General features: G+C 38.7%; 1 protein-coding gene across 1 annotated transcript; it reads right to left on the bottom strand.

Annotated features, from left to right (window-relative positions):
* Positions 1-24,529: 24,529 nt before the first annotated feature.
* On the bottom strand, positions 24,530-25,430 carry LOC106091620 (farnesol dehydrogenase). The gene is made up of 2 exons (XM_013258182.2): positions 24,775-25,430; positions 24,530-24,706 (listed from the first exon to the last, which is right to left on the bottom strand). The coding sequence occupies exons 1-2, from the start codon at positions 25,345-25,347 to the stop codon at positions 24,530-24,532; spliced, it is 750 nt and encodes a 249-aa protein (XP_013113636.1). The 5' UTR covers positions 25,348-25,430.
* Positions 25,431-26,928: the final 1,498 nt, after the last annotated feature.

The following is a 26,928-nucleotide window of genomic DNA, read 5'->3' as shown; positions in this document are numbered from 1 at the left end:
AGACGTCTTAGTCATTGTGACCGTCATGACAGGTTACTGTCTAATCGGAAAACATGCTGACAGACTGAAGGTTGCCAGCAACGACTTTTGCAGAAGCTGTGAGGACATCGAAGAAAAAGAGACTATAGATCACCTTTTGTGTGTGTTTCCCGCACTAGCAGTCAGAAGGAGTTCCACTTTAGGTTTTCATTTCTTTGAGAATCTGATTTAGCGGATGTGAACATTCGCAAGCTGTTGAGATTTTTAAAGCGATCTGGATGGTTCAACGGTAGGAACTGGCATCTTCCTTCTTCTGATGGCAGACTGCCACTTAAACCTAATCTAACCTAAGGGGGAGGGTCCGCCCCCTTCAGATACCAAAAATTTTAGTATCCTATTTTCCCCGCAGAACCATTTTGCGAGACTGGGAACTACCTTACACACTCCAGGGACACTGGAATCTGTGGGTATGCCTCTAGCGACATATAAACAAAGTTTTCAGGACCAGGAAGGACAACGAATGATAGATGGTTAGAAAGAGAGGACTGTGAGCATTCCAAAACTATGTGGCCTCATCTAGACATGAAGAGGTCTACTACTTTGCTGTTTTTGGTTAGAACAGACGTCTCAGTCTGTGTGTCCGTCATAACAGGTAACTGTCTAATCGGAATCCCCGCAGAACCATTTTACACCATCTGTGAAAATTTCAAGAAAATCGGTTCAGCCGATTTTAAGTCTATACAAACAAACACACCAGCAATTAGATTTTGATTTTTATATATTGGGTTGCCCAAAAAGTAATTGCGGTTTTTTTAAAAGAAAGTAAATGCATTTTTAATAAAACTTACAATAAACTTTAATCAAATATACTTTTTTTACATTTTTTTCTAAAGCAAGCTAAAAGTAACAGCTGATAACTGACAGAAGAAAGAATGCAATTACAGAGTCACAAGCTGTGAAAAAATTTGTCAACGCCGACTATATGAAAAATCCGCAATTACTTTTTGGGCAACCCAATATAATACCAAAATATTACTAAAATGTTGTCTACAGAAAAAATGTCACTAAAAGTTTGTTGTTAGAGAAATACATAACTAGAGAGAGAATTTCACTGATGTTTTCTCACCAGAGAAAATTTCTTTGATTTTTTTGTTCTCGAGAAAATTTCACCAATATTTTGGGGTAAGAGACAGAAAAGTTAATTGTTTCACCTATTCAATCCCATCAAAATAAAATTAAAATCATTAATTTCAACAATAAGGAAAATCATAATCAAAATACCCTTTTCAGCACTCGTTTCGACCTACATCATGAATGTATTGAGGTCTGCAATAAATATCCGCAAATAATAGTCCTTGTTTTTTCATTAAATGTGAAGGTAAAAAAAAAAACAAAATTATCAAACAAAAGATAAAAAGAAGCAAACAAAGTGGTCATACTATAAAGCGTTCAAATCCCCTAGCTAATCTTTTCATCTTCTCGGCTGCTTTGCCACTTTGCTATGGAAAACCTAAAGAAAATGCATAAATTATAACTGAAACAAAGCACAAAAAAAGACTTTTTGAATTGCCCTCATTATGAGGGAAATGTACGGTGTGATGTTCCTACCATACCGGCCATCAGACAGACGCAGTCAGAGAGATGCATACAAAGAAGGCTTGAAAGGCAAACAAAAAAAAACTTAACCAAGGAGAATACAATGTACACTGACATGGGTCAAATTTAATTTGAGACGATTGTAAACATTTCCTAAGCAATATCCAAAACATGGTCTTTTATTCTCGACCATTATTAGTATTTCATTGTTTTTGGGGTCTTTTCCCATCGTCAAACCTTCGTTTTCGGTTTTCGGAACTAAAGCTTAGGAGTTTTACGCCTGTCAAGGCAACCTTTTTCCCCAATCTGCCCGATTTAAATGTAAATGAGAATTTTATTTTCTATACCAATGGCATTAAGGGTTGAGAAAAAGCTTGGTCTCCTTTTTCTCTAAGGCTTGATGGAATTTTATGTTGGCCATTTTCCATCTCCATGGTCAACGGTGTGCATGTGTGTGGCTGTGTGCGTGTGGATGGACCATAATTCATGCGAATGCTTGCGGTGGAATATGCAAATTTGACTGGTCATTACATCTACTACCGGGAGGCCACCCCACATTGATATAAATCACTTTGGGAGTGTTTTTTGCCCTTTTTGTTATTTATTTCATTGTTGAAAAGTCATTGACACGAAAAACTATGAACCTTCCAATTTAAATGGATACGGTATCTATGAAGCACGTTTTCTAAAACATGAACATCTTCGAATCCTCATCAGGGAATTGCCGAAAAGGTACTTCAGGCAATATGGGCAAGTGTAAATTGGACAAGAGTGAAAAGTGTTAAAATTGAAACTTTGCAATAAAATATTTAACACTTATGAAAAATAAAAATAAATGACCAAAAACCCCAAAAAAGGGCAGAGACTGACAATTTTCTCAAAAGACAGACATATTTGGGAAATATTATCTAAACAAAAAAATTTCTAGTAAAATTTTCATTAGGGCGAGGAAATGATCTTTACAAATTTTTAGGACTTTTTTATGACATTTAAAACATTAATCAAAGTTTCTCAAAGTCAAAAAGTAGGAATAGCCTTTATAATTTATTGATAACGGAAGGGGGCGGACCCTCCACCCTTACCCCAAAAACACCACCCAAAATCAAAAGTGGACCGATAGGGACAATATGGCTATCAAATGAAAAGTATGCTGGAGTAGATAAATAATCTGGCATACAAATTCATTCAATTCATGTTCGGTATCGGAAGGGGGACGGACCCTCCCCCTTATACCAAAAACACAACCCAAAATCAAAAGTGGACCGATGGGGACAATATGGATATCAAATGAAAAATATGCTGGAGTAGATAAATAATCTGGCATACAAATTCATTCAATTCATGTTCGGTATCGGAAGGGGGACGAACCCTCCCCCTTATACCAAAAACACAACCCAAAATCAAAAGTGGACCGATGGGGACAATATGGGTATTAAATAAAAACTAGGCAGGAGTAGATAAATAATCTGGCATACAAATTCATTCAATTCATGTTCGGTATCAGAAGGGGACGGGCCCTCCCCCTTATGCCAAAAATACAACTCGAAATCAAAAGTTGACCGATCGGAACAATATAGGTATCAAATGAAAGGTATTGGAGAGAAGAATACGAATATGATATTAAGATTTGAGTCTAAATACGCATCGGGTCGCCCCAACCCCAAAACTCCCCTAAACAGACATATTGGACTTCATTTCAATATGGGGCTCAAATGAAAGATATTCGGGAGTAGATTTCGAAACCGGCATACAAAATCAGAACAAAGCAAAGGGCGTGAAGCTACCCTTCAAAAAGTCATTAGACCAATTATGACTATATGATACTTGGTTGAACCAATTTTCTTAAAATTTTCATAGATTGTGTACCTTTGTCTGGAAGGAAATATAGGCTTTATAATTTTTAGATATCGGGTGGAGGCGGACCCTCCCCCTTACCCTAAAAACGCCACCCATATCCGAAAGTGGTCCGATTGGCACAATTGAGTATTAAAGGAAAGGTATTGGAGACCAGAAAACGAATATGGTATTAAAATTTGGGTCCCAGAGGGCCCCGCAACCCCAAAACTCCTCTAAATAGATATATTCGAAGTTCAGTATATTACAAATATGGCATAAAATATTAGGTCCAAGTAATGGGAGGTCGCCCACCCCCAAATACCCCCACATGGGCATATTAGCTGACCATGGCTATATGGAACTCAAATGAAAGGTATTAGGGAGTAGATTACGAATACGACATTAAAATTTGCATACAAGTATAGGTGGCGCTTTCCTCCTAAAGATAAGTCAAATGGGAATATGGGACTCAAACAAAAGGTATTTGAGAGTAGAAAACGAATTTGATATCCAATTTTGGAGCCAAGTGCGGCCTAAAGCATCCCCTAAACTAAACTTCATTTCCGTTGGGAATAAAGAACGAATTTGACACATATTCTCTGCGCAAATTACCGGTGGCCGCCCCAGCCCCAAAACATCCTCTAAACGTCATAGACGTTCTCTAACAATGGCACGAATTTGATATCCGCATTCAGGGCGAAGTGTCCCCACACTAAAAAGATATTAGAGAGTTAAAGAAGACGCAGCGGAGCCGGCCCGGTTCGGCTAGTTATATAAAGGGTGATTTTTTTGAGGTTAGGATTTTCATGCATTAGTATTTGACAGATCACGTGGGATTTCAGACATGGTGCCAAAGAGAAAGATGCTCAGTATGCTTTGACATTTCATCATGAATAGACTTACTAACGAGCAACGCTTGCAAATCATTGAATTTTATTACCAAAATCAGTGTTCGGTTCGAAATGTGTTCATTCACCGTAACGTTGCGTCCAACAGCATCTTTGAAAAAATACGGTCCAATGATTCCACCAGCGTACAAACCACACCAAACAGTGCATTTTTCGGGATGCATGGGCAGTTCTTGAACGGCTTCTGGTTGCTCTTCACTCCAAATGCGGCAATTTTGCTTATTTACGTAGCCATTCAACCAGAAATGAGCCTCATCGCTGAACAAAATTTGTCAAAATTTGAACACATTTCGAACCGAACACTGATTTTGGTAATAAAATTCAATGATTTGCAAGCGTTGCTCGTTAGTAAGTCTATTCATGATGAAATGTCAAAGCATACTGAGCATCTTTCTCTTTGACACCATGTCTGAAATCCTACGTGATCTGTCAAATACTAATGCATGAAAATCCTAACCTCAAAAAAATCACCCTTTATAAATACATAACCGAATTTCCCGTTGAGTGGAGGGGACATGTTGTCATTTCGCTCCTCGAAGAAAACTATCCGTATCTTGGAATAGATACTTACTACGAAAAATTATTATGGACTCCAAACACCCAACAGCTGCGGTGATGGCATCAGACCGTAGCTTATTGTCTGCCCTCCTATAGGTATAGTTGTCTACCTGTACCTGTTGTCTAGAATAATGCTTCAAGCGCACAATCAGTCGTCAGACTAATTAATGAGGAAGAGACGGATAAACCAGAGGGATGCACAGTTCCTCCCCAGCCTTTAAATTAAGGTAGTGATTCCGATTCAGAACCAGACATCGATAGTGTGAATGAAACAGTCATCGCAGCCGAATCGAGAGATCAAGACGACGGAATGACAGCAGAACTGAGAGAGGGCTTCGCTACAAGCTCACAAGAAGGCCGAAAAGGCAATCCGGGGAACGACGAAGGAGACAGAGGAGTATGCACCGGCAGAGCAATCGGGGGGAAAGGCAGAATGCTGGAACTGGCTTTTTGGACACTTCAACGGATGCTGGGAAAAGATTTAGATCTCCCGAAGAGCGTAACACTGCCACAATGCTGAGAAAGAGTCTCCCGCTTTCAAAAGCTCTGGGAAGACCAAGCCAGTCCTCCCGCAATGGTTACTCCAGTCAATGTTCTGTGGAGGGAGGCAAAGTCGGAACAGGAACGAAGTAAGCGCGCACGGTCTTTGAGTCTTCATGGATGACTGTGACTTCTAAAAGGACGACACAGTTATCACGGAAGGGGAAGACTGTCACTGAAAAAGGTAAGGAGCCGCCCTCGTACACCAGAGTGGTAAGGAAGCACAACAGAGATGAGTTAACTTATGCAGTCATCAATATTGGCAGTGCATCCGGTAGGATTCCACCAAATCATCGGTCCCAAGTGGAGGATATGGTTTAGGAACTGAGGATTTGTAGAGGGTCCTCCCATACAAATGATGAGCTGCAAGTACAGAGGGGACATCTTTGCGCTGCGGAATGTATTGATACCATCAAAAATCTCGTCGGAGAAATCCGCGCACCCTGGGAGGTCACAAAGCTCGACCTGATGAGAAAGAAGGATATCCTCCAGCTCACAAAGGCGACGGTCTTCATCAAGGTATGGGACAGTAAATTTGCGACGGAACGCATGTTGGGATTCTTGGGTAAACAAAAACAAGGTTTGGTCGTAGAGAAATGGAAGGTCTGTCACGGGGAGGAGAAGGAGGAAGGAATTTTCTTGTGGTTGGCATTGATCAAGTCTTCGTGACAAGTTTGAATGAGACTAAAGGCATGTCACACTACAGGAGCAATTCTGATAGACAGATATCCTCATATTGAGACATCAGGCCGTGCAGAGACAGGTGACTCAATACCGCCCAACGAGCAGGGGGTTGCCGACGAAACAATCACCGCCTCTCTCAATATTGAAAAGACTAGGATAAGCAAAGATCCTAATACTAAAATATTGTATAAAGCAGCGCATGGGTTAGAGACACAACACAGCCTAACAAACAGGGACCCGACGACGGACCCATAACCGACCTGAAGATTCGGAAGACTAGGATAGGCAAAGAAACTAATATGATGACATGATGATTATATGATGCTGTGACAGGAAAGTCAATGCAGTCAATGAGATCATCCCCTACTCCCAAAATGCCCATCTACTGGGGAACCAATGATTGAGGCAATCCAGATATACCTCCACCGGAGCGAGACTGCTACACACACTCTGATGGAGAAAATCAGCATGGCAAGATTCATATTGCCTTAATTCGGGGGCCATGGACGACGCAGAACAGAGTTTCTGGACTCAACCATATCAACTACCAATTATTCACTTTTGGCATCACTTTATCTGCCTTTCGACTCTCCGACACCGCCACCCACGTCGGAGCTGCAACGGCTGGTGAGGAAAGCAAAACAGACAAGAAATCAGGTACTAATAGGGTGCGACGTGAACTCTCAACACATTTCGTGGGGTAGTACCAACATTAATAGGCGGGGCCAAGCCCTGGCAGAGTTCTTGAATACTAACGACCTAACAACGCTTAATATTGGTAACACTGTTACCTTTGTTAATAGGATTAGGGAAGAGGTATTAGATGTGACGATCAGTTCCGAAAATCTAATCGATGAGGTTTAGGATTGGAGGGTCTCTATGGAACACTTTTTCTCTGACCATCACTACATTAGGTTAAGAATAGCACGGCCAGCGCTGAATCCGATAAGCTTCCGTAATAAGTTGAAAACCAACTGGACAAAACACGGAAGGCTACTCAGAAGAAGACTTGGGCTAGATAATTTTTATTCTCCAAGCATAGAAGACATTGACGAAAATGTCAACAAGATTACGATTGTACTGGTCGGGTTCTTCGAAGATAGTTGACCTCTTTGGGAAAAGAAATGAGCCCAAGAAAACCCCTGAATGATCGGGGAGATTCGCAATATGGGGAAAGAGGTCCGCAGACTTTTGAACAGAGCACGTCGTAAAAAAGCGAAAGTTTATTGGGATGTGTGTTACACACGGCTCAAGGAATACAAAAAGATTATCAGAGTGGCAAAACGTGCCACCTAGAAGCTTTTTTGCGAACAGGTCGATAGAGTCAATGACCGCCAAGATGAAAAACATTTCTCTCACAAACCCAAGTCCAAACTAAAACGTCAGTAGACGACATTGGAGTGAGAGCAGAGACAACAGAGGACATGTTGAAGCTTCTGATAAAAACACATTTTCCAAATGATACGAGACTTACGCAGACACCGGAATCTGGGAATAATGAGATTGATCGAAGGCTTATCATAACGCAATTTATGGTCAAGGAAGCCTTGAGGAGCTTCAAACCATTTAAGCCACCCGGACCTAATGGGATATTTCCGGCGTTACTACAAAAGGAGGCCGACTATCCGGCGCCTCATCTGGCCATTATTTTCACTGCATACCTAGGACTTGCAGATACTCCGAAAGCCTGGCAGGAGACAAGGGTAGTATTTATACCCAAGCCAGGCAAAGGAAGTTATGCCACACCAAAGGCCTACAGAGCTTAAACCGTCCGTCCGTTCTATTCAAAACCAAAGAATGTAGTGTGGATACCATGATAAAAAGTAGGACACCCAGCGAACTACTAAATACAAAAAGCATGCCAGTGTCAATGGAAGGTCGGTGAAAACTGCCCTGCACAAAGTTGTGCATAAAACAGAAAAATCCTTCGATGCTAAGATGTACAGATTGCCGGTATGCATTGTCCGTGTCCTTAGAGACTGGATAAACCATGTGCTAAGGAACAACTGGATAAATTGTGCATTTCATGACATAAATACAAGGGAGAAAGTGGCACAGCACTCGCCACAGGGGGGCATTTTATCAACACTCCTATGGGTGACCACCATAAATAACCTATTACGGATGCTGATCACGAATTAACCTTGCTTTTGCTCTTCGAGGCTTAGCAGTGATTATGAATTAACCTTACTTTTGCTCTGCGAGGCTTAGTTAGTTTTGGCCGATTTTCATCAAAATTTTGAATTTGAATGAATCACGAAATATGGCCATTTTAAGATTTAGAAGAAAATATTAAATTTTTTGGCCGACTTTCATTAAGATTTAGATTTTTTGAAAGTGATTACGAATTATCCTTACTTGGTTAGGGAAATAAGGCCATTTTAAGTTTTGAAAGGAAAAGTTCATTAATGACCGACTTTCATCAAAATTTTGAATTTTCGCAAGTGATCACGAATTAACCTTAAATTTGCTCTACGGGGTTTAGTTAAGGAGATATGGCCATTTTTAGTTTTGGAAGGGAAAATTTCGTTTTTTAGCCGATTTTTATCAAATTTATTTAAGTTTTGGAAGTGATAACGAATTATCCTTTCTTTAGCTCTTCGAGGCTTAGTTAAAGAGATACGGTCATTTTAAGTTTTACAAGAAAAAATCTAATTTTTTGGCCGGCTTTCATCAAAATTTTGGAAGTGATAACGAATTTACATTAGCTCTACGAGGTTTGGTTAAAGAGATATGGTCATTTTAAGTTTTAAAGGAAAAAATCATCTTTTAGCCGATTTTGATCAACATTTTGAATATTTGAAGTGATCACGAATTAAACTTACTTTTGCTCTACGAGGCTTAGTGAAGGAGTTTTGGGAGGGAAAAATTTATTTTTTGGCCGATTTTAAACAACATTTTTAATTGTTGGAAGTGATCACGAATTAGCCTTACTTTTGCTCTACGAGGCTTGGTTAAGGAGATATGGCCATTTTAAGTTTTGGGAGCGAAAAATTCATATTTAGACCAATTTTCATCAAAATTTTTGATTTTTAAAAGTGATTACGGATTAAACTTACTTTTGCTCTACGAAGTTGAGTTAAGGAGATATGGCCATTTTTAGTTTTGGGAGAAAAAATTAATTTTTTGTCCGATTTTCATCAAAATTTTGCATTTTTGGAAGTGATTACGAATCAACCCTACTTTTGCTCTACGAAGCTTAGTTGGGGGGATATGGCCATTTTTAGTTTTGGGAGGGAAATATTCATATTTCGTCCAATTTTCATCAAAATTTTGAATTTTTGGAAGTGATTGCGGATTAAACTTACTTTTGCTTTATTAGGCTTAGTTAAGGAGATATGGCCATTTTAAGTTTCGGAAGGGAGAAATTCATTTTTTGGTCGAATTTCATCAAAGTTTTGAATTTATGGAAGTGATCACTTTTTAACCTTACTTTTTCTGTATGAGGCTTAGTTAATGAGATATGGCCATTTTAAGTTTTCGAAGTGAAACATTAAATTTTTGGCCGACTTTGATCAAAATCTCGAATTTTTGGAAGTGATCACGAATTAACCGTGCTTTGCTCTGAGAGTCTTTTTGGCCGATTTGTATCAACTTTTTTTTTTTAATTTTTGGAATCAAGTTTTTTTTTTTGCTTTACGCGGCTTAATTAAAGGGGTATGGCCATTGAAGTTATTCAAGTTAAAAATTAATAATTTACCTTATTTTCATAAAATTTCGAAGTGTTCATAAATTAAGCCTACTATTGCTCTACGGAGCTTCGATAAAGAGTTATTTCCATTTTGGGGTTTCCAAGTGAATAAAATTAATTTGCTATTGAAAAATCGGCTAGATGTTCATCAAAATTTCAAATTTTATTTTTTTGGTCCTTTGTTTTGCTTTCGCCAACAAATCACCGAGTACTGTAATAGAAGTTAAAACCGTATGTTTCACTTTTGCGGCAACTATAGAAAAGCTTTTATAGACTATTGTAGAAACTGTTTTGCTTAGGACGAACCTCTGGATCATTTCCGGGTCATGAGGGGCGCAAGGTCTTAAATCCTGGGAACGCAGTTCTTTTCCCAACTAGGCGACAAAATACAAGGGCTGCTATATATATTTCTGGCCTAACATGAAAAAAAAACAAATATTAACATAAACACATAAAAGTGTGCTAAGTTCGGCCGGGCCAAATAATATATACCCTCCACCATGGATCGCATTTGTCAAGTTCTTTGCCTGGTATCTCTTTAAAGGCAAACAGACAAAGGATAATGGATAAAATTGCCATGATATTAGAGCTATATCAGGACCGATACCATACCATACTTGGTTTGGATGTTCAAGACCATAGTAGAAGTAATTGTGCAAAATTTCCAGCCAAATAGGATATGAAATGCGACCTATAAGGCCTCAAGAAGTAAAACCGGGAAATCAAAGTCGTTGTACAAAGTTTCATCCAAATCGGATAAGAATTAAGCCCTCTATAGGCTCAAGAAGTATGCTGAGAAGATCGGTTAATATTTGAGCTATATTAGATAATGAACCGATTTAAACCGTACTTAGCATAATTGTTGGTAGTCGAAAGAAAAAACTTCATGCAAAATTTTAACCAAATCGGATACTAATTGCACACACTAAATGCTCAAGAAATCGAGATCCGAGATCGGATTATATATCAGCTATAAAAAGTTATGAACCGATTTTAACTATAATTAGCACAATTGTTGGAGGTCATTAGAAAATACCTAATTTCAGCCAAATCGAAAATTTATTGCGCCGTCTAGAGGTTCAATAAGTCAAGATCTATAGGAAGTATTTGTGCACAATTTCAAGCGCCCAGCTTTATTCCTTCGAAAGATAGTGCATTTTTGACAGACGGACGGACATGGATAAATCGACTTAGAATATCAAGACGACCAAGAATATAAATACTTAGTTGGGTCTCAGATGAATATTTCAATGTGTTACAAATGTCCATGTCCGTCCGTCTGTCTGTCGAAAGCACACTAAGTTTTAAAGCAGTAAAGCTAGCCGATTAAAATTTTGCACAAATATTTCCTGTTAGTGTAGGTCGGTTGGGATTGGAAATTGTATCTATATGGGTTTTTGACTTCTTGAGCCTTGAGTGGATGCAATTCTTATCCGATTTGGCTGAAATTTAGAATGAAGTGTTTGTTATGACCTCCACGAACAACATTCATTGGATTTGCCTCGTTTGCGAAGACCCACATAGCCGATTGGTGATTGATTTCGGGTTACTAGGCATAGATCCACGATTATTCACCTGTGACGATCCTATTAAGGTATTTTGTAGCACCGCGATCGTATTTTTTCAACATTTCCTTGCCATAGTGTGATATATCTAAAGAGAACAAACCATATTTACGGAAAGGTGTTCATGCAATATCGATTGTATGTTGGTAGGCGTAATGCCCAAGGATGCCTCTATCGCACAGTATGTCACATCATGATCTCTGGTACAATGGCCGTTGTTTAATGACCTTTACGGAATTAGTCTTTGAGAGAGCGTGGGCCTCGATTGGATTGAATAAAATAGTTTTTTCACAGTTTTATTGGACGGTGCTTTATCGCCATACAAAGATTAAATTAATCAATGCACTTTTATCGTGATAATCCACTTCGCAAATGATCGCAAGACTAATTTTTCAAGTCACTGTTATGAACACAAAGGGGGGTTTTACGTCAAAACTGGTTTTACGATTATGCTAGAAAAGGTCAAAATTTCTAATTTAAATGCAGAATGCACCTGTCACCAGTGTTGCCACTCGAGAAAATGATTTCCTACCAAAATTTAAGAAAAATCCTACCAAAACCTACAAAATTTTCTCCAAACCAAAAATGCCTTATATGTTTTTATGTTTCACCGAAGACCTACCCTACAAGGTATGCATACTAGATCGTTGCCCGTGAGTCTGTTTCTTGAAATCTCTCTACAGCCTAAAGTTCAAAGATGACCTATATCTTTATGTAGCACCATTTATACCGATCTCCCGATAAGAAATCTTGAGTTCATTAAAGTCGTATTTTTGACCTGATATCAATGAACAACCATGCCGAGTTTGAATAAACCGATTTGAGTGTTTGAGTCCTGAAATGAGCTTTTACTACCCATTTTAGCGGTGTCAGTGAGTTGCATGGACCCCTCAACGTGGATGGATCAGATCTGACCGTATTTGTATGCAGCTGCCATATAGCCCAGTTTTCCGATGGAAGGTTTTGAACTCATAAAGCCGCATTTGTTACCTAGAATTTACGAAATTTGAAAGAGATCCCTTAACACTCGTAACACGTAACACTTAATACAGTTGTCAATATCAGATCTTACGCCCTTTTTCCAGAAATTTGAAGCAGTGGGACCCCTTGTAACTGTATTTGAATCAATGAAAAAATGTCTGTTCGATTTTCCCTAAAAACCCAATTTCTAGTGCAGGTTTCCTGAAGACAAAATTAAAAAAATGTTCTCTTAAGGCAAAATTTCAATGAAAAATTCCACAATTTATCAGAGACCAAATTTTTATCTGTGAAACATTTACGTAGTATTGGGTTGCCCAAAAAGTAATTGCGGATTTTTCATATAGTCGGCGTTGACAAATTTTTTCACAGCTTGTGACTCTGTAATTGCATTCTTTCTTCTGTCAGTTATCAGCTGTTACTTTTAGCCTTCTTTAGAAAAAAAGTGTAAAAAAGTATATTTGATTAAAGTTCATTCTAACTTTTATTAAAAATGCATTTACTTTCTTTTACAAAATCCGCAATTACTTTTTGGGCAACCCAATACATTGTTTAAGTAAATTGTTTTTCTTGTCATGTTAAGTATTAAAAAATATAAACAAGCCTTACCTCTTCGTTAACCATGTTGCACTTTCAATTTTTTTATAAACGCAAACGATATTAGCCAAACGACGATAAAAATATTCCGAACGACGTGCAATGAAAAAAATCTTTTTTTGTAGTTAAACTCACTTGAATCGCACCCCTCTCTCTCCCTCACTGTAATTCTTTCTTTCCACCAAAAATGATTTGCTGTTAACTAGTTAGCCTTTGCTGTTAAAATGCGGTAGTGTTGATTTTTATTGCAAACTTAACATTCGAAGTCAACACGAAAGAGGACAGGTAAAAGAAACTGAAGCAATACTTTCCCTAAAACTGTTGTTGCGACTTTTGTATTATACTTTAACACACATATTTATTCAATATGCACCTATTCAAATATTTTCATGAATCATTTAAAGAGCAAGTTTTCTATTTACGCTGTAAACTTTACAGGGAGAGGATACTAAATAAACACACAGTCACTTTCTTGTTGTTGCTGTTGGTCTAACATTTGTTTTTGCTTTTCCTAAAGAAACCATTGTCACTCACTGTTGTTAGGGCATCTAGTTTTTGCACACCAACTCTTGATTTTTTTAAGAACACAAACACATTTCACACTTCGCCGTTATACATATGTACTTTGTTAATGTTTTTACACTGTGTTTCAACTAATATATTAACTAAATCATTGCACTTTTGTAAATTTACCGCGAACGCGACGTTAACACGACCGATCCAGCCTAACATATGTTGATAACTGAAGTGGTGTATACGGAAATGCATTTGATTGCTGGTTCTATTTTGGCAATGAATGGGGGGAGATCGCACGAAACTTATTTGTATAGAATGACATGACAAATGTTGAAGGAGAAGGGTTTATGTTGAGAAAATCAGAGATGGGAAGATGTAATCGCCGTACTTTTTTTGGGAATACAGTTGTTGGTGCTAGTGTTGAACAAATGGAAGAGAGTGGGGGCAAACGATAATAATGATGAGAAAACGCAGAAAATCCAAATAAGTGAATAAACTATGGTGTGCGTTATAATCTATGGGAAATAAAGCCTCAAAAAATTAAACAAATTCGAATTGGCCTTTAAATCCTGTATTGCTTTTTTTGCAGGATTTGCCATACAAAAACAATTCCCATTTTCGAAGACTTTTCAATACCAAATAAACCCGATATCATGGCTGAATAATAGATAAAAATGCCAAAACATGCAACTGTTTTCAAGAATTGTGGATGTACACGTATGTACGCTTGTGTACGCTTGTGTATGTCACTTAAATTCCTAAAAACGTAGTGTAAACGGACAGAATTTTGTTTTTGGATTTAGTTACATCCAGATCAGTGTGGTGTGGTGCTAAAGCGAGGACGTCATCAAAATTGCCTTAAGGGCAATATCGACAGTAAAATTGCCTTAAAGGCAATAACAACCAGGGCGGTTAGGTCACTAACAGTCTTGCAGTGTAAGAAGAAGATTAACGCCTTCTCTGAGGATGGCAAAATCCTCATCGTTTGGGTGCCGGGCCATAACGGAGTAAGGGGAAAGAAAGTGCAGACGATTTAGCGATGAAGGCCAGAGAACTGCCGTCAATAAACTTGGTTAACCCGAAACCTTTCGGGTCGACGCAGTCCGAGTTAAGGGACTGGGCGACGAATGCGCATGCAACATTGTGGAACAGCGAAACGGTCGGTAGGGCGGTGAAAATCCTATGGGGGAATCCAGGTCGTGAGAAGACGAGGCTATTACTGAAAGGAAGCAAGAAGGAGGACAGTATAACTATTGTTATCATAACGGGACACATAGGACTACGAGCTCAATTATGTGAAATCGGTGAGGTAGGTGATAGCATGTGTAGGGCATGCGGGGAAGATGATGAGACGTTGGGACATCATCTTCCCAGTTGGGACAATATGGGTATCATATGAAAGGTGTTTGGAATTTGAGTACAAATCTGGTTCAAAGTGTCTACGGTGGCTCTCCAACCCCCAAAACGGGCATGAATGTACAGCGTCACAAAGTGGGTATAAAATGAAAGTTCTTTTAGAGTTAACTACGAATCTGATATACGCATTTGGGACAGAGTCTGGGACCGGCCCACCCACTAAATACCCTTCAATAGGACGTGTAGTTCAATCGGGATAATATGGGAATTTAATTTAATCTATATTAGAGTAGAGTTCGAATCTTATGTTGATATATGGATTCAAGTATCTGGATCACGTCCTGCCGTTCTGCTAGACATGTAGATCTCGACATTAAAGGACTCAAATAAATTGTCTTTTGGTTCTTAAAGTCGGGGAACCGACACTTTCCTCCTAATAAAAACAACACCAAACTTTCATGTAGGACGACCGATAATATATTGTATTCAAATGAAAGGACGCGTCAGAGGGCAACCGCCGACTCCCCATCTTACCCAAAAAGGCGTTAAAAATAATAAATTAAGGCAAATCTGGCTAGAATAGGACAGCAATAAGAGGTCTGGGAGGTTGTACGAGAGTACACTTTTTATTCTCATATTGGGATAGACACTGGAGGACCTACGGATCTTTAAATATGTAGTATACCAAGTGGTAGCTTTGAAATATGATTTGAATGTGGGTAACCAATACACCAAGAATTATTTAGTGTGGATCTGAACGAGACTCTGAATATCTTGATAGCCACCTTCAAAATGCTTGAAATTATAGAGCTCAAACAAAATCGTGCTCAAGCACTATGCTGTTATTATTTCACGGTCCGCTCCCTTAACTCCCTTCAAATCGGCCATGTTTGCACTATGGCAATAAATAATAGGTATTTGATAGTAGGAAACGAATTTGATATCCAATTTTGAGGTCATGTATTTGGGGGTCGTCTCATCCCATAAACGCCCTCTAAACCAATGGCAATGGGGGCTCGAATAAAAGAAATTTGAAAGTAGAGCACGATGCTGATTCAGGGCTAACTGCGTGGGTGGCAGCAACACGCTACATACTCCTCAAACTGGGACTATTTGTGGATTATGGCAAAAAGGGAATCAAATCAGATGTCTGTTTTATGGCCAAGTGTTTCAGAGATGTCGCACCTCATACCGACTATAGCATTATCAAGCTTAAATGTGATTTTTTGGGAGAAGAGTATGAATCTGATATCGACTTAAAGGGCAAAGGGTTTGACAACTCCAATCCACCACCAAAACCAAGAAAATGAAGTTGATCTAACATCCATAACATTTAATGGGCGGACCCTCCCCTTACCCTATTTTCAAAAACGTCAAATCTCGGAAATGGATGGGGCGATTTAAGCGATATTTTGTTTGTTTATAATATCTCAATAACAAGAATTTGGTATCCTTATTTAGGGTGGGATATCTAGGGGCACCGCGCCACCTCCAAAACCCGTCAAATGGAAATATAAACCAATAATGACAATATGAGGCTCAAATGAAAGGTATTTGAGACTAGAGCACGAATCTGATTTATGGGCGTCCACCTCATACCCAAAAATACCAGCATACCGCATATATTTACCGACCACAGCAATATAAGGCTCAAACGAAAGGTATTTGGTAGTAGAACAGGGAAATCATATCCACATTAGGGCGAAATATCTGAAAGGCCATAACAGCACCCCAAAACAGGATTTATTTCCTGACCATGCCAGTATAGGGCACGTGGCAGAGTGAAAGAAGGCGCAGCGGAGCGGGCCCTGTCCAACTAGTCTTATATATAAAAATCAATTTGTGTTTGTTTGTAGGTTTGTTTGTATGTTTGTTTATATGTTCCTTATAGACTCAGAAACGGCTGAACCGATATTTTCACAGATGGTGCATAATGATGGGGCGGACCCTACCCCTTACCCTAATTTTCGGAGATGGGTGGTGCGATTTCAGTGAAATTTTGTGTGCTCTCATATAGTATTCTAATAATAAAAATTTGGTATCCAAATTTCGGATGGGGTACCTAGGGGGGCCACCCCACCCTTAAACCTACCAAACATATATTTAGACCAATCACGACAAAATGGGACTCAAATGAAAGGTATTTAGGATAAGAAAACGTATCTGATATCCAATTGTCGGACCAAGTGCTTGGGGAACCACCCCAACCCCCAAAACACTCCTAAATCGGACATATTTACCGACCATGGCAATATGGCACTCAAATGAAAGATATTTGCGAGTAGAATACGAATCTGATATCCAAATATGGGACTACGTTTCTGGGGGTCCTCCACTTCCCCAAAACACCCCCCAAACAGTACTTATTTACTGACCCTAGGAATATGGGGCTTAAATAAAAAGTATTTGAGTGTAGAATTAGAATCTGATGCCCAAAAATGGGACCAAGTGTTTGGGGGCCGCCTCTCCCCAAAACCATCCTCCAAAGGAGACAAATTCATGACCATAGCCATATGGGGCTCAGATGAAAGGTCTTTGGGAGTAAGGCACGAATCTGATATCAATATTTGGGAAAAGTCTCTATGGGGACACCCCGCCCCCATAACACCACCCAAATAGTAAGTAGTTGCTGACTGTTGCAATATGAGGCTCAAATAAGAGGGTTTTTAGAGTGGAATACGAATCTGATATATATTTTTTCAAGGCCAACTCTCAAAACACTCCCCAAGCCGGTCACGTTTGCCGACTATGGAAATATGGGGCTCAAATTAAAGGTATGTGGGAGTAGACCACGCATCTTATATCAACATTAGGGGCCAACTGTCTAGCGGACGTCCCACCACCATAACAACACCCAAATAGAACGTATTTGCTCATCAAGACAATTTGGGTCTTAAAGAAAGTGAAACTAAATATTCATAGTTTTTAGGGAAAATACCCCAAACCGGACATATTTGCTGACTTTTGCAATAAGGAGTTTAAATGAAATTAGAAAACGAATTTGATATCCAATTTTGAGGCCAATGGCAATATGGGGTTCAAATAAATGATGTATAGATATATGAGAATAGAACACGTTGCTGATATATATTTTCCGGGCTTAGTGTTTGGGGGAGCACCCCAATCTCCAAAACACCCCTAAATCCGCCATATTTGCTGACCATGTCAATGTGGAGCTTAAATGAAAGGTATTGGGGGGTAGAGCAAGAATTGATACCCACTTTCGGGACCAATTTTCTGGGGGTCTACCCCTTTCCCAAAATATCATACAAACAGCAATTTTTTAGTGACCGTCGCAAAATGGGGCTCAAATAAAGGTATTTGGGAGTAGAATACGAATTTGATATCCAAATTTAGGACCATGTATTTAGGGCATCACCCTTTCCCAAAGGTTAAAAATTTTTCGACCATGCCACTATGTGGCTCAAATGAAAGATATTTAAGATTAGAAAACGAAGTCGTTAACCTATTTTGGGCCATGTGTTTGGGGGACGCCTTATCGTGTAAACTCCTCTAAACCAATGACACTAGGGGGTTAAAATAAATGGTATTTGGAAAAAGAGCACGATGGTGATATTTTTCCATGCCCAAGTGTCTGGGGGAACACCTCACCCCCGAAAACAACCCTAAATCATATATCAAGAAAAAATCGAGCTGAAATGAAGTATTTTAAGAATGGAGTACACCTTACATCCAAACTTAAGTTCGTAGACCAATAAAGAATATGGGATTCAGATAAAGGTACTTACATTGTTAAACTGTTAGTCAAGCGATATACTATTTTCGTAGCATGGTATTTCACTAAAACTCTTTAATTGTCGAAAATAAATATTTCAAGGTAACTTTTGTTCCATATAAAGTAAAAGAAGGCGCAGCGTAGCGGGTCCTGTCCAGCTAGTGTCTTATAAAGGAGTGGAACAGAGAATATAAGACACCTATAGCAAGTAATCTCAGATCTTAATATTACTTTCATTATTCCATTGAAATCAATTTCAAACAACACCTAGTCATAATCCTTGGCAAAGACAAGCCAAAAGTATTTAATTTTAAATTTTCATAATATTATTAAAACTAAATACCTTAAACGCTTCATAGGAACAAAAATAATTAAACAAAAAATTATTAAGACCTAATGCGTGAACATAAAAAATTCTTTCAATAATGCAAACTGAATCCATACAACAAGTTCAACATAATTAAAAGCAACTCTGGTAAAAAAAAAATCAAAATGTGGTGGTTTTCAACTACATCGTGATGCAGCTCCATACAGCCAACTGCCAAATGGAACTCATAATACAGAAGGCCACCAACCAACACACATTGTGGTCGTACTTCAGTGAAACCCCAAAAGAAAAACAAACTCTTCAGAAAAAAACAAATGATTTTTATGGCCACTGAATTGAATAATTTCAAATCTAGACATTACGATGAAAAGCTTAGGACAGCGTTGAAGAAGCCTCCAAACCAGCTGTAAATAGAAAAAAAGTGTGGGTGTAGGGCAAACAAGTAAATAAGAAGGAATAACACTAAAATGCTTTCCATTCATTCATTTCTAAAAATAGAAGCTGTATAGCATTTTAAGTTGCATTTGCCCAGAATGCTAAACCTTTCGGCCACAGTTGTAGTTTAGCTAAGTTTTCACTACCATCCACATCAGCATCTACATCCAGAGCAGCAACAACTCAAATTGTCCAACATTTGCGATGTGTTATCTTGGCAAAGAAGCACCAGAGTGAGTTGGTAAGGAAGGCACGAGGATTAAGATGAATTTTTTCTGCTATAAAAATGAAAACTTACTTAAATTAAGAGGAATTTTTCCTAAAACTCTAAATGCTGGTACGTGTTATGTGTTCCATAAAACTGGAGTAGAAGAATGCCAAAGTGAAATTTTGTTGAAATGTTAAGTGTTTGTGCGTTGAAAGCTGCATGCCGAACAAATTTTAAATTATATCCAAAAACTTCTAGCCAGCCAAATGCTCAGCTCCCTGAGTCACGATTCTAATGAAAAGAATTTTTAAATGTTATTAACGCCACAAGTAGCAGCACAGTGTGTTGATGTGAGAGAAATGTATTATAAAGAAAATTTCATAGAAAATATATCAGAGACCAAATATATAGCTGAGTTATTATTGGGTTGCCCAAAAAGTAATTGCGGATTTTTCATATAGTGGGCGTTGACAAAATTTTTCACAGCTAGTGACTCTGCAATTGCATTCTTTCTTCTGTCAGTTATCAGCTGTTACTTTTAGCTTGCCTTAGAAAAAAAGTGTAAAAAAAGTATATTTCATTAAAGTTCATTCTAAGTTTTATTAAAAATGCATTTACTTTCTTTTAAAAAATCCGCATTTACTTTTTGGGCAACCCAATAGATTAGCAACTCAGCATTTAGGTGAAGAAGGTTAGTTTTTGAGTGGCAGTCTGCAGACTTACTTAGGTTAGGTCAGGTCAAAGGACGCGCGCCTGGCAACAGCAGTTGCATATCGCTTCACTCGGTGACCTTTGGTTCATAGTGTTCGCCCTAGAGAGGAATGAAATTGAAGAGAAGAGAGGGAGAGAGATGAAAGCCATTAAAAAACCAGTAAGGAAAGGCAAAAGTCGGGCGTTGCCGACTTTGTAATACCCTATACCTACCCTATAAATACAAAAGTGAGGCTATATCTAATTCTGAACCAATGTTGATGGACTTCGGCGAATGTATTCAGATAAGTTATTAAAATTACTGTATCAAATTTCGAGCAAAGCAAATATTTTCAAAATGTAATAACTACGGTTGACAAATGACAAAAAATTACCCAAAATGTGACGAACATATAGTTGGGAGCTATATCTAAATCTAAACCGATTTCGATCAAACTTAATGGATTTTGTGGAAGTCGTTGAGGAAAGCGTTGTACAAAATTTTGGGTAAATTGGTCAATAAATGCGCTTGTAGGAGTGAAAATCGGGCGATATATATATATATGGGAGCTATATTCAAATCTGAACCGATTTCTATGAAACTCACCACTAATATTGAGAGTCATAAGAAAATCTTTCCCGCCAAATTTCGAAAGAAAGAAAAGAAAGAATGTCGAAAGAAAATCGGACGAACATAGATATGGAAGCTATATCCAAAAATTCACCACTAATATTGAGAGTCATAAGAAAATCCTTCCTGCCAAATTTCGAGAGAATCGGTTTACAAATGACCATTTTATAGCTGTATTACTGCAAATCGGACGAATATAGATATGGGAGCTATATCCAAATCTGAACCGATTTCTATGAAACTCGCCACTAATATTGAGAGTCATAAGAAAATTCTTCCTGCCAAATTTCGAGAGAATCGGTTAACAAATGAATATTTTATAGCTGTATTACTGCAAATCGAACGAACATATATATGAGAGCTTTATCCAAATCTAAACCGATTTTAATGAAATTCACCACTAATATCGAAAGTCATAAGAAAATCCTTCCTGCCAAATTTCGAGAGAATCGGTTTACAAATGACCATTTTATTGCTGTATTTCTGCAAATCGGACGAACATATATGTAGGAGCTATATCCAAATCTGAACCGATTTCAATGAAATTCATCAGTAATATCGAAAGTTATAGGAAAATCCTGCCTGCCAAATTTCGAAAGAACCGGTTAACAAATGACCATTTTATTGCTGTATATCTGCAAATCGGACGAACATAGATATGGGAGCTATATCCAAATCTGAACCGATTTCTATGAAACTCACCACTAATATTGAGAGTCATAAGAAAATCCTTCATGCCAAATTTCAAAAGAATCGGTTAACAAATGACTATTTTATAGCTGTATTTCTGCAAATCGGACGAACATATATATGGGAGCTATATCCAAATCTAGACCGATTTCTATGAAACTCACCGACAATATCGAGAGTCATAAGAAAATCCTTCCTGCCAGATTTCGAGAGAATCGGTATACAAATGACCATTTTATTGCTGTATTATTGCAAATCGGACGAACATATATGTGGGAGCTATATCCAAATCTGAACCGATTTCTACGAAACTTACCACTAATATCGAAAGTTATAAGAAAATACTTCCTGCCAAATTTCGAGAGAATCGGTTAACAAATGATTATTTTATTGCTGTATTTCTGCAAATCGGACGAACATATATATGGGAGCTATATCCAAATCTGAATCGATTTCTATGAAACTCACCAATAATATTGAGAGTCATAAGAAAATCCTTCAAGCCAAATTTCAAAAGAATCGGTTAACAAATGACTATTTTATAGCTGTATTTCTGCAAATCGAACGAACATATATATGGGAGCTATATCCAAATCTGAATCGATTTCAATGAAATTCTCCACTAATATCGAAAGTCATAAGAAAATCCTTCCTGCCAAATTTCGAAAGAATTGGTTAACTAATGACCATTTTATAGCTGTATTACTGCAAATCGGACGAACATATATATGGGAGCTATATCCAAATCTGAAGTGATTTCTATGAAATTCACCACTAATATTGAGAGTCATAAGAAAATCCTTCCTGCCAAATTTCGAAATAATTGGTTAACTAATGACCATTTTATATCTATATTACTGCAAATCGGACGAACATATATATGGGAGCTATATCCAAATCTGAACCGAACCAATTTCAATAGGCTTCGTCTCTATTCCGAAAAACATTCCCGTACCAAATTTGAAGACGATCGGATAACAATTGCGACCTGTAGTTTGTACCATGCAAATTAACATGGACAGACAGACAGGCAGACGGACATAGCTAAATCGAATCAGAAAATGATTCTGAGTCGATCGGTATACTTACCAATGGGTCTATCTCTCTTCCTTTTGGGTGTTACAAACAAATGCACTAAGTTATAATACCCTGTATCACAGTAGTGGTGTGGGGTATAAATATGAATAGAAACTAAAAAGCCGACATAGGGACCAAAAGAGAGCCGCCCCTTCAGTTATTCCACACCCTTGCAAAATTCAGAAAGGCTCAAAAGACTCTAGAGAACTCTTCGGAAAGAAGAAGTGTTCACTCATAATCCTACGCCTTCTCCCCGTCATCGCGGGAAGATGGCACTATCTGTAATGGCCAACCTCTAGCCCGTATGAACTGTCCGCCTCTCCCCAGCCTGTCGACCAACAGGTGCTGTACGTGTTTTGGGCGTCTTTTTTGTATCAAAATCCCCAGTGGGAATCTTGCCATCTGAAATGGCCCTTTCGCACGATAGAGGTCGATGACATCTGACATCTATCACTCCAATAGAGACCTTTTTCTGTCTTTTCTTATCCGCCGCCTGATGTTGCTCGGTTCATTTAATTATCTCGCACGATGGGGGTCGATGACAATTGGCATCTGTCACTCCTATAGGGACCTTTTTCTGTCTTTTCTTCACCGTCGGTTGATGCTCCTCAGTTCCTCTAATTCTCTTAGGAGTCTGTGACGAGGAAGATTTCGAGAAAGAAACAGCTTGAAAGTCACTCGAAAAGTGTCAGAGGACTTCAGGCTGGGAAAGTTGGCGCAACCACCTTTACCACATCAGGGTCAGTCCCTGGACTGCTGCCAGACTCACTTTTTCCCTCCACTGGTGTTACTGCGACTGGTCCAGAGCCATTAGCCGCAGCATGAGCGCCACCTCTACTCAACTGGACGGTGGCTGGCCCTTTGTCAGATGGGCCACTGCAATCTCCCTTCTTCGATCCCGATTCGATTCGTGGTGGGAAAATTGCAATCTTCTTGCCAACGATCTCCGATTGCGTAATCTTGTGCAAATTTTTAGCCAAATCGGACAAAAATTGCAGCTTTCAAGATCTCGAGAAGTCAAATCGGGAGATTTTGACTGCTTGGCACAGTAGTTAAAAGTCATAACGGAACACTATCTGCAAAATGTTAGCCCAATCGAACAAAAATTGTGGCTTCCAAGGGCTCAAGAAATCAAATCGGGATGTCGGTTTATGTGGGAAATTGCAAATTTTGCCCATGAACATTCCACTAAGGAATAGGGGCAAACTTCTCACATATCAATGTGTGCAGCCTGATTCAAGTTTTAAGCTCAATGATAAGGGGCCTCCTTTTTATAGCCGAGTCCGAACGGCGTGCCGCAGTGCGACACCTCTTTCCAGAGAAGTTTTATATGGCATAGTGTACCTCACAAATGTTGCCAGCATTAGGAGGGGAAAACCACCGTTGAAAATTTTTTCTGATGGTCTCGCCAGGATTCGAACCCAGGCGTTCAGAGTCATAGACGGACATGCTAACCTCTGCGCTACGGTGGTTTATGTGGGAGCCATATCCAAATCTCAACGGATATAGCCCATTTGCAATCCCCAATGACCTACATCAGTATCTGTGCAAAATTTGGGGTGGTAGCTTTACGCGTACGACCACTATCGTGATTTCGACAAACGGACGGACGGATAGTTGGGCGGACATTGCTAGATCGACTCAGAATGTCGAGACGATCAAGAATATGTTTACTTAATGGGGTCTTAGATCAATATTTCGAGATGTTACAAACGGAATGACTAGATTGGTGTACCCCTATCCTATGGTGGTGGGTATGAAATTCCATTAATAGCGCCCTCTACCAGCTACTTTGGCAGAGGGCGCAATCCATGGAATTCCTGGCATATATATTGTATATTTATCTCTATCTCTGGCAGAATGTATTCATAATTAAAACTAGTAGAAATAAAAAAGTTAACTAAATATAGACTTTTATTTTAAAACTAATTTAAAACATCTCCCCCACAGGTTTGATGATCATTTCATGAATCTGAACATTGGGAGGTGTTGAAATTGCATACAAAGCAGCAGATGAAATATCCTCACACCTTAAAATATTTTCGCCAATCATGGATCGAAAGCTGTCTGGAATTATTTCGGTTTCCACAGCACCAGGACTAATGCTCTATGTAAAAAAAACAAGGAAAAAAATCAAAAAAAAAATTCCTACAAATTCATTAAAACGAAACTTACAGTTACTTTTACTTTGGTGCCGAAACCCTTAAACTCTTGACGGTAAATCTCAGTTGCGGCCCTTAGAGCAAATTTCGTAGGACTATAGATGTTAGTTTCGGGAAGCATATTTCCCATACTCACGATACCATGGCCAGCTATACTATTAATGATAATGACATGGCCAGCAACGTTACGCTCCTTCATGGATTGAAAAGCTCTCTGAGTGCAGTAGATAACACCCATGACATTGGTTTGCAGAACTTGTTGAATAACACCAGCATCCATAGTGGTCAATTGGCCCAGTTTCATGCAACCGGCATTGTTGACCATAATGTCGATACCTCCAAATTGGGCTATGATTTTATCAAAAACTTGATTTACAGCTTCACTATCCGAAATATCACATTTCATGGGAGTCAAATATCTCTGTTGTTGAGCTGGTAGTTGCTTTTTGATATTTTCCATGCGATCCAATCTCCTTGCCAAGCCAATAACTTGCAAGCCATTCCTTACCAAATCCTTCACTATGGCTTCCCCAATACCCGAACTAGCTCCCGTTACCACAGCCACTTTATTTTGCCAACGTTCCATTGGAGAAATTTCGCTGAAGTGTTTCGCACAGGTTTATATGATGATATGTGTTATTTGATGCTTTGTTTCAAACTAAGCGTTGTATAAAATCGAAATGGCTATTTATTAACTTCATGCTGGAAGCCATCATTAGATTAATTACACACATGCGATACTATTTGACATGATGAACGTCTGTCTGTTAAGAAGCTAACACGCAAAATCTTCTAAAGTGTAATCAGAAGACTACTTTTCAATACTCTGTAATCAATGTTGCCGCTGGTGATTTTAAAGTGTTAAATTGACAATGGTATATCTGTTTGATGACTCTTGTTATAAATCTCTGGGAAACTGACTTTGTTACTTCGTTGGTAATGAGCATGCCCACCTGTTTAGAAATGGAGAATTCCCTTGGGTCGACTGTTTGGAAATATAGGCTCCACGAAGAAACGACCATTAATGGAACGAGAACATTAGACATTTTGCGCTAAAATAAGACTTAGCTTATGCTGTGGCCCCCATCAGATCATGCTAGTATTATACCCACCACCATAAGATGGGGGTATACTAATCTAGTCATTCCGTTTGTAACACCTCGAAATATTGATCTAGGACCCCAAAAAGTGTATACATTCTTGATCGTCTCTAAATTCTGATTCGAACTAGCCATGTCCGTCCGTCCGTCTGTCGAAATCACGATAGCGGTGGAACGCATAGAGCTAGCAGCTTGAAATTTTGCACAGATACTTTATATCGATGTATTGGGTTGCCCAAAAAGTAATTGCGGATTTTTCATATAGTTGGCGTTGAAAAATTTTTTTCAACGGCTTGTGACTCTGTAATTGCAATCTTTCTTCTGTCAGTTATCAGCCGTTACTTTCAGCTTGCTTCAGAAACAAGTAAAAAGGCATTAAGTTCGGCCGGGCCGAACTTTGGATACCCACCACCTCGGGTATATATGTAAACCGCCTTTCATCAAAATTCGGTGAAAAATTCATAACTTATGTCCCATATCAGTTATATTAAAATATGTTCCGATTTGGACCAAATACTAATAAGTAAAGTAGATATATCTAAAAATAAACCGATCTGAACCACATACGACACGGATGTCGAAAAGCCTAACATAAGACTTTGTCAAATTTCAGTGATATCGGATTATAAATGCGAATTTTATGGGGCCAAGACTTTAAATCGAGATATCGGTCTACATGGCAGCTATATCCAAATCTGGACCGATTTGGGCCAAGTTGCATAAACATGTCGAAGAGCCTAACTTAAAGCACTGTCCCAAATTTAAGCGAAATCGGAAAATAAATGCCTCTTTTATGGGCCCAAACCTTAAATCAAGAGATCGGTCTATATGGCAGCTATATTCAAATCTAGACCGATCTGGGCAAAATTGAAAAAGGACGTCGAAGAGCCAAACTTAACTCACTGTCTCAAATTTCAGCGATATCAGACAATAAATGCGTCTTTTATGGCCCCAAAACCTAAAACCTAGATATCGGTCTATATGGCAGCTATATCCAAATCTGGACCGATCTGTGCGATATTGCAAAAGTATGTCTAGCGGCTTAATTTAATTCACTGACACGAATT

Source organism: Stomoxys calcitrans, chromosome 4, assembly GCF_963082655.1.
Source record: "Stomoxys calcitrans chromosome 4, idStoCalc2.1, whole genome shotgun sequence".
Lineage (NCBI taxonomy): Eukaryota > Metazoa > Arthropoda > Insecta > Diptera > Muscidae > Stomoxys > Stomoxys calcitrans.
This window is presented reverse-complemented; position numbering and strand designations above follow the sequence as displayed.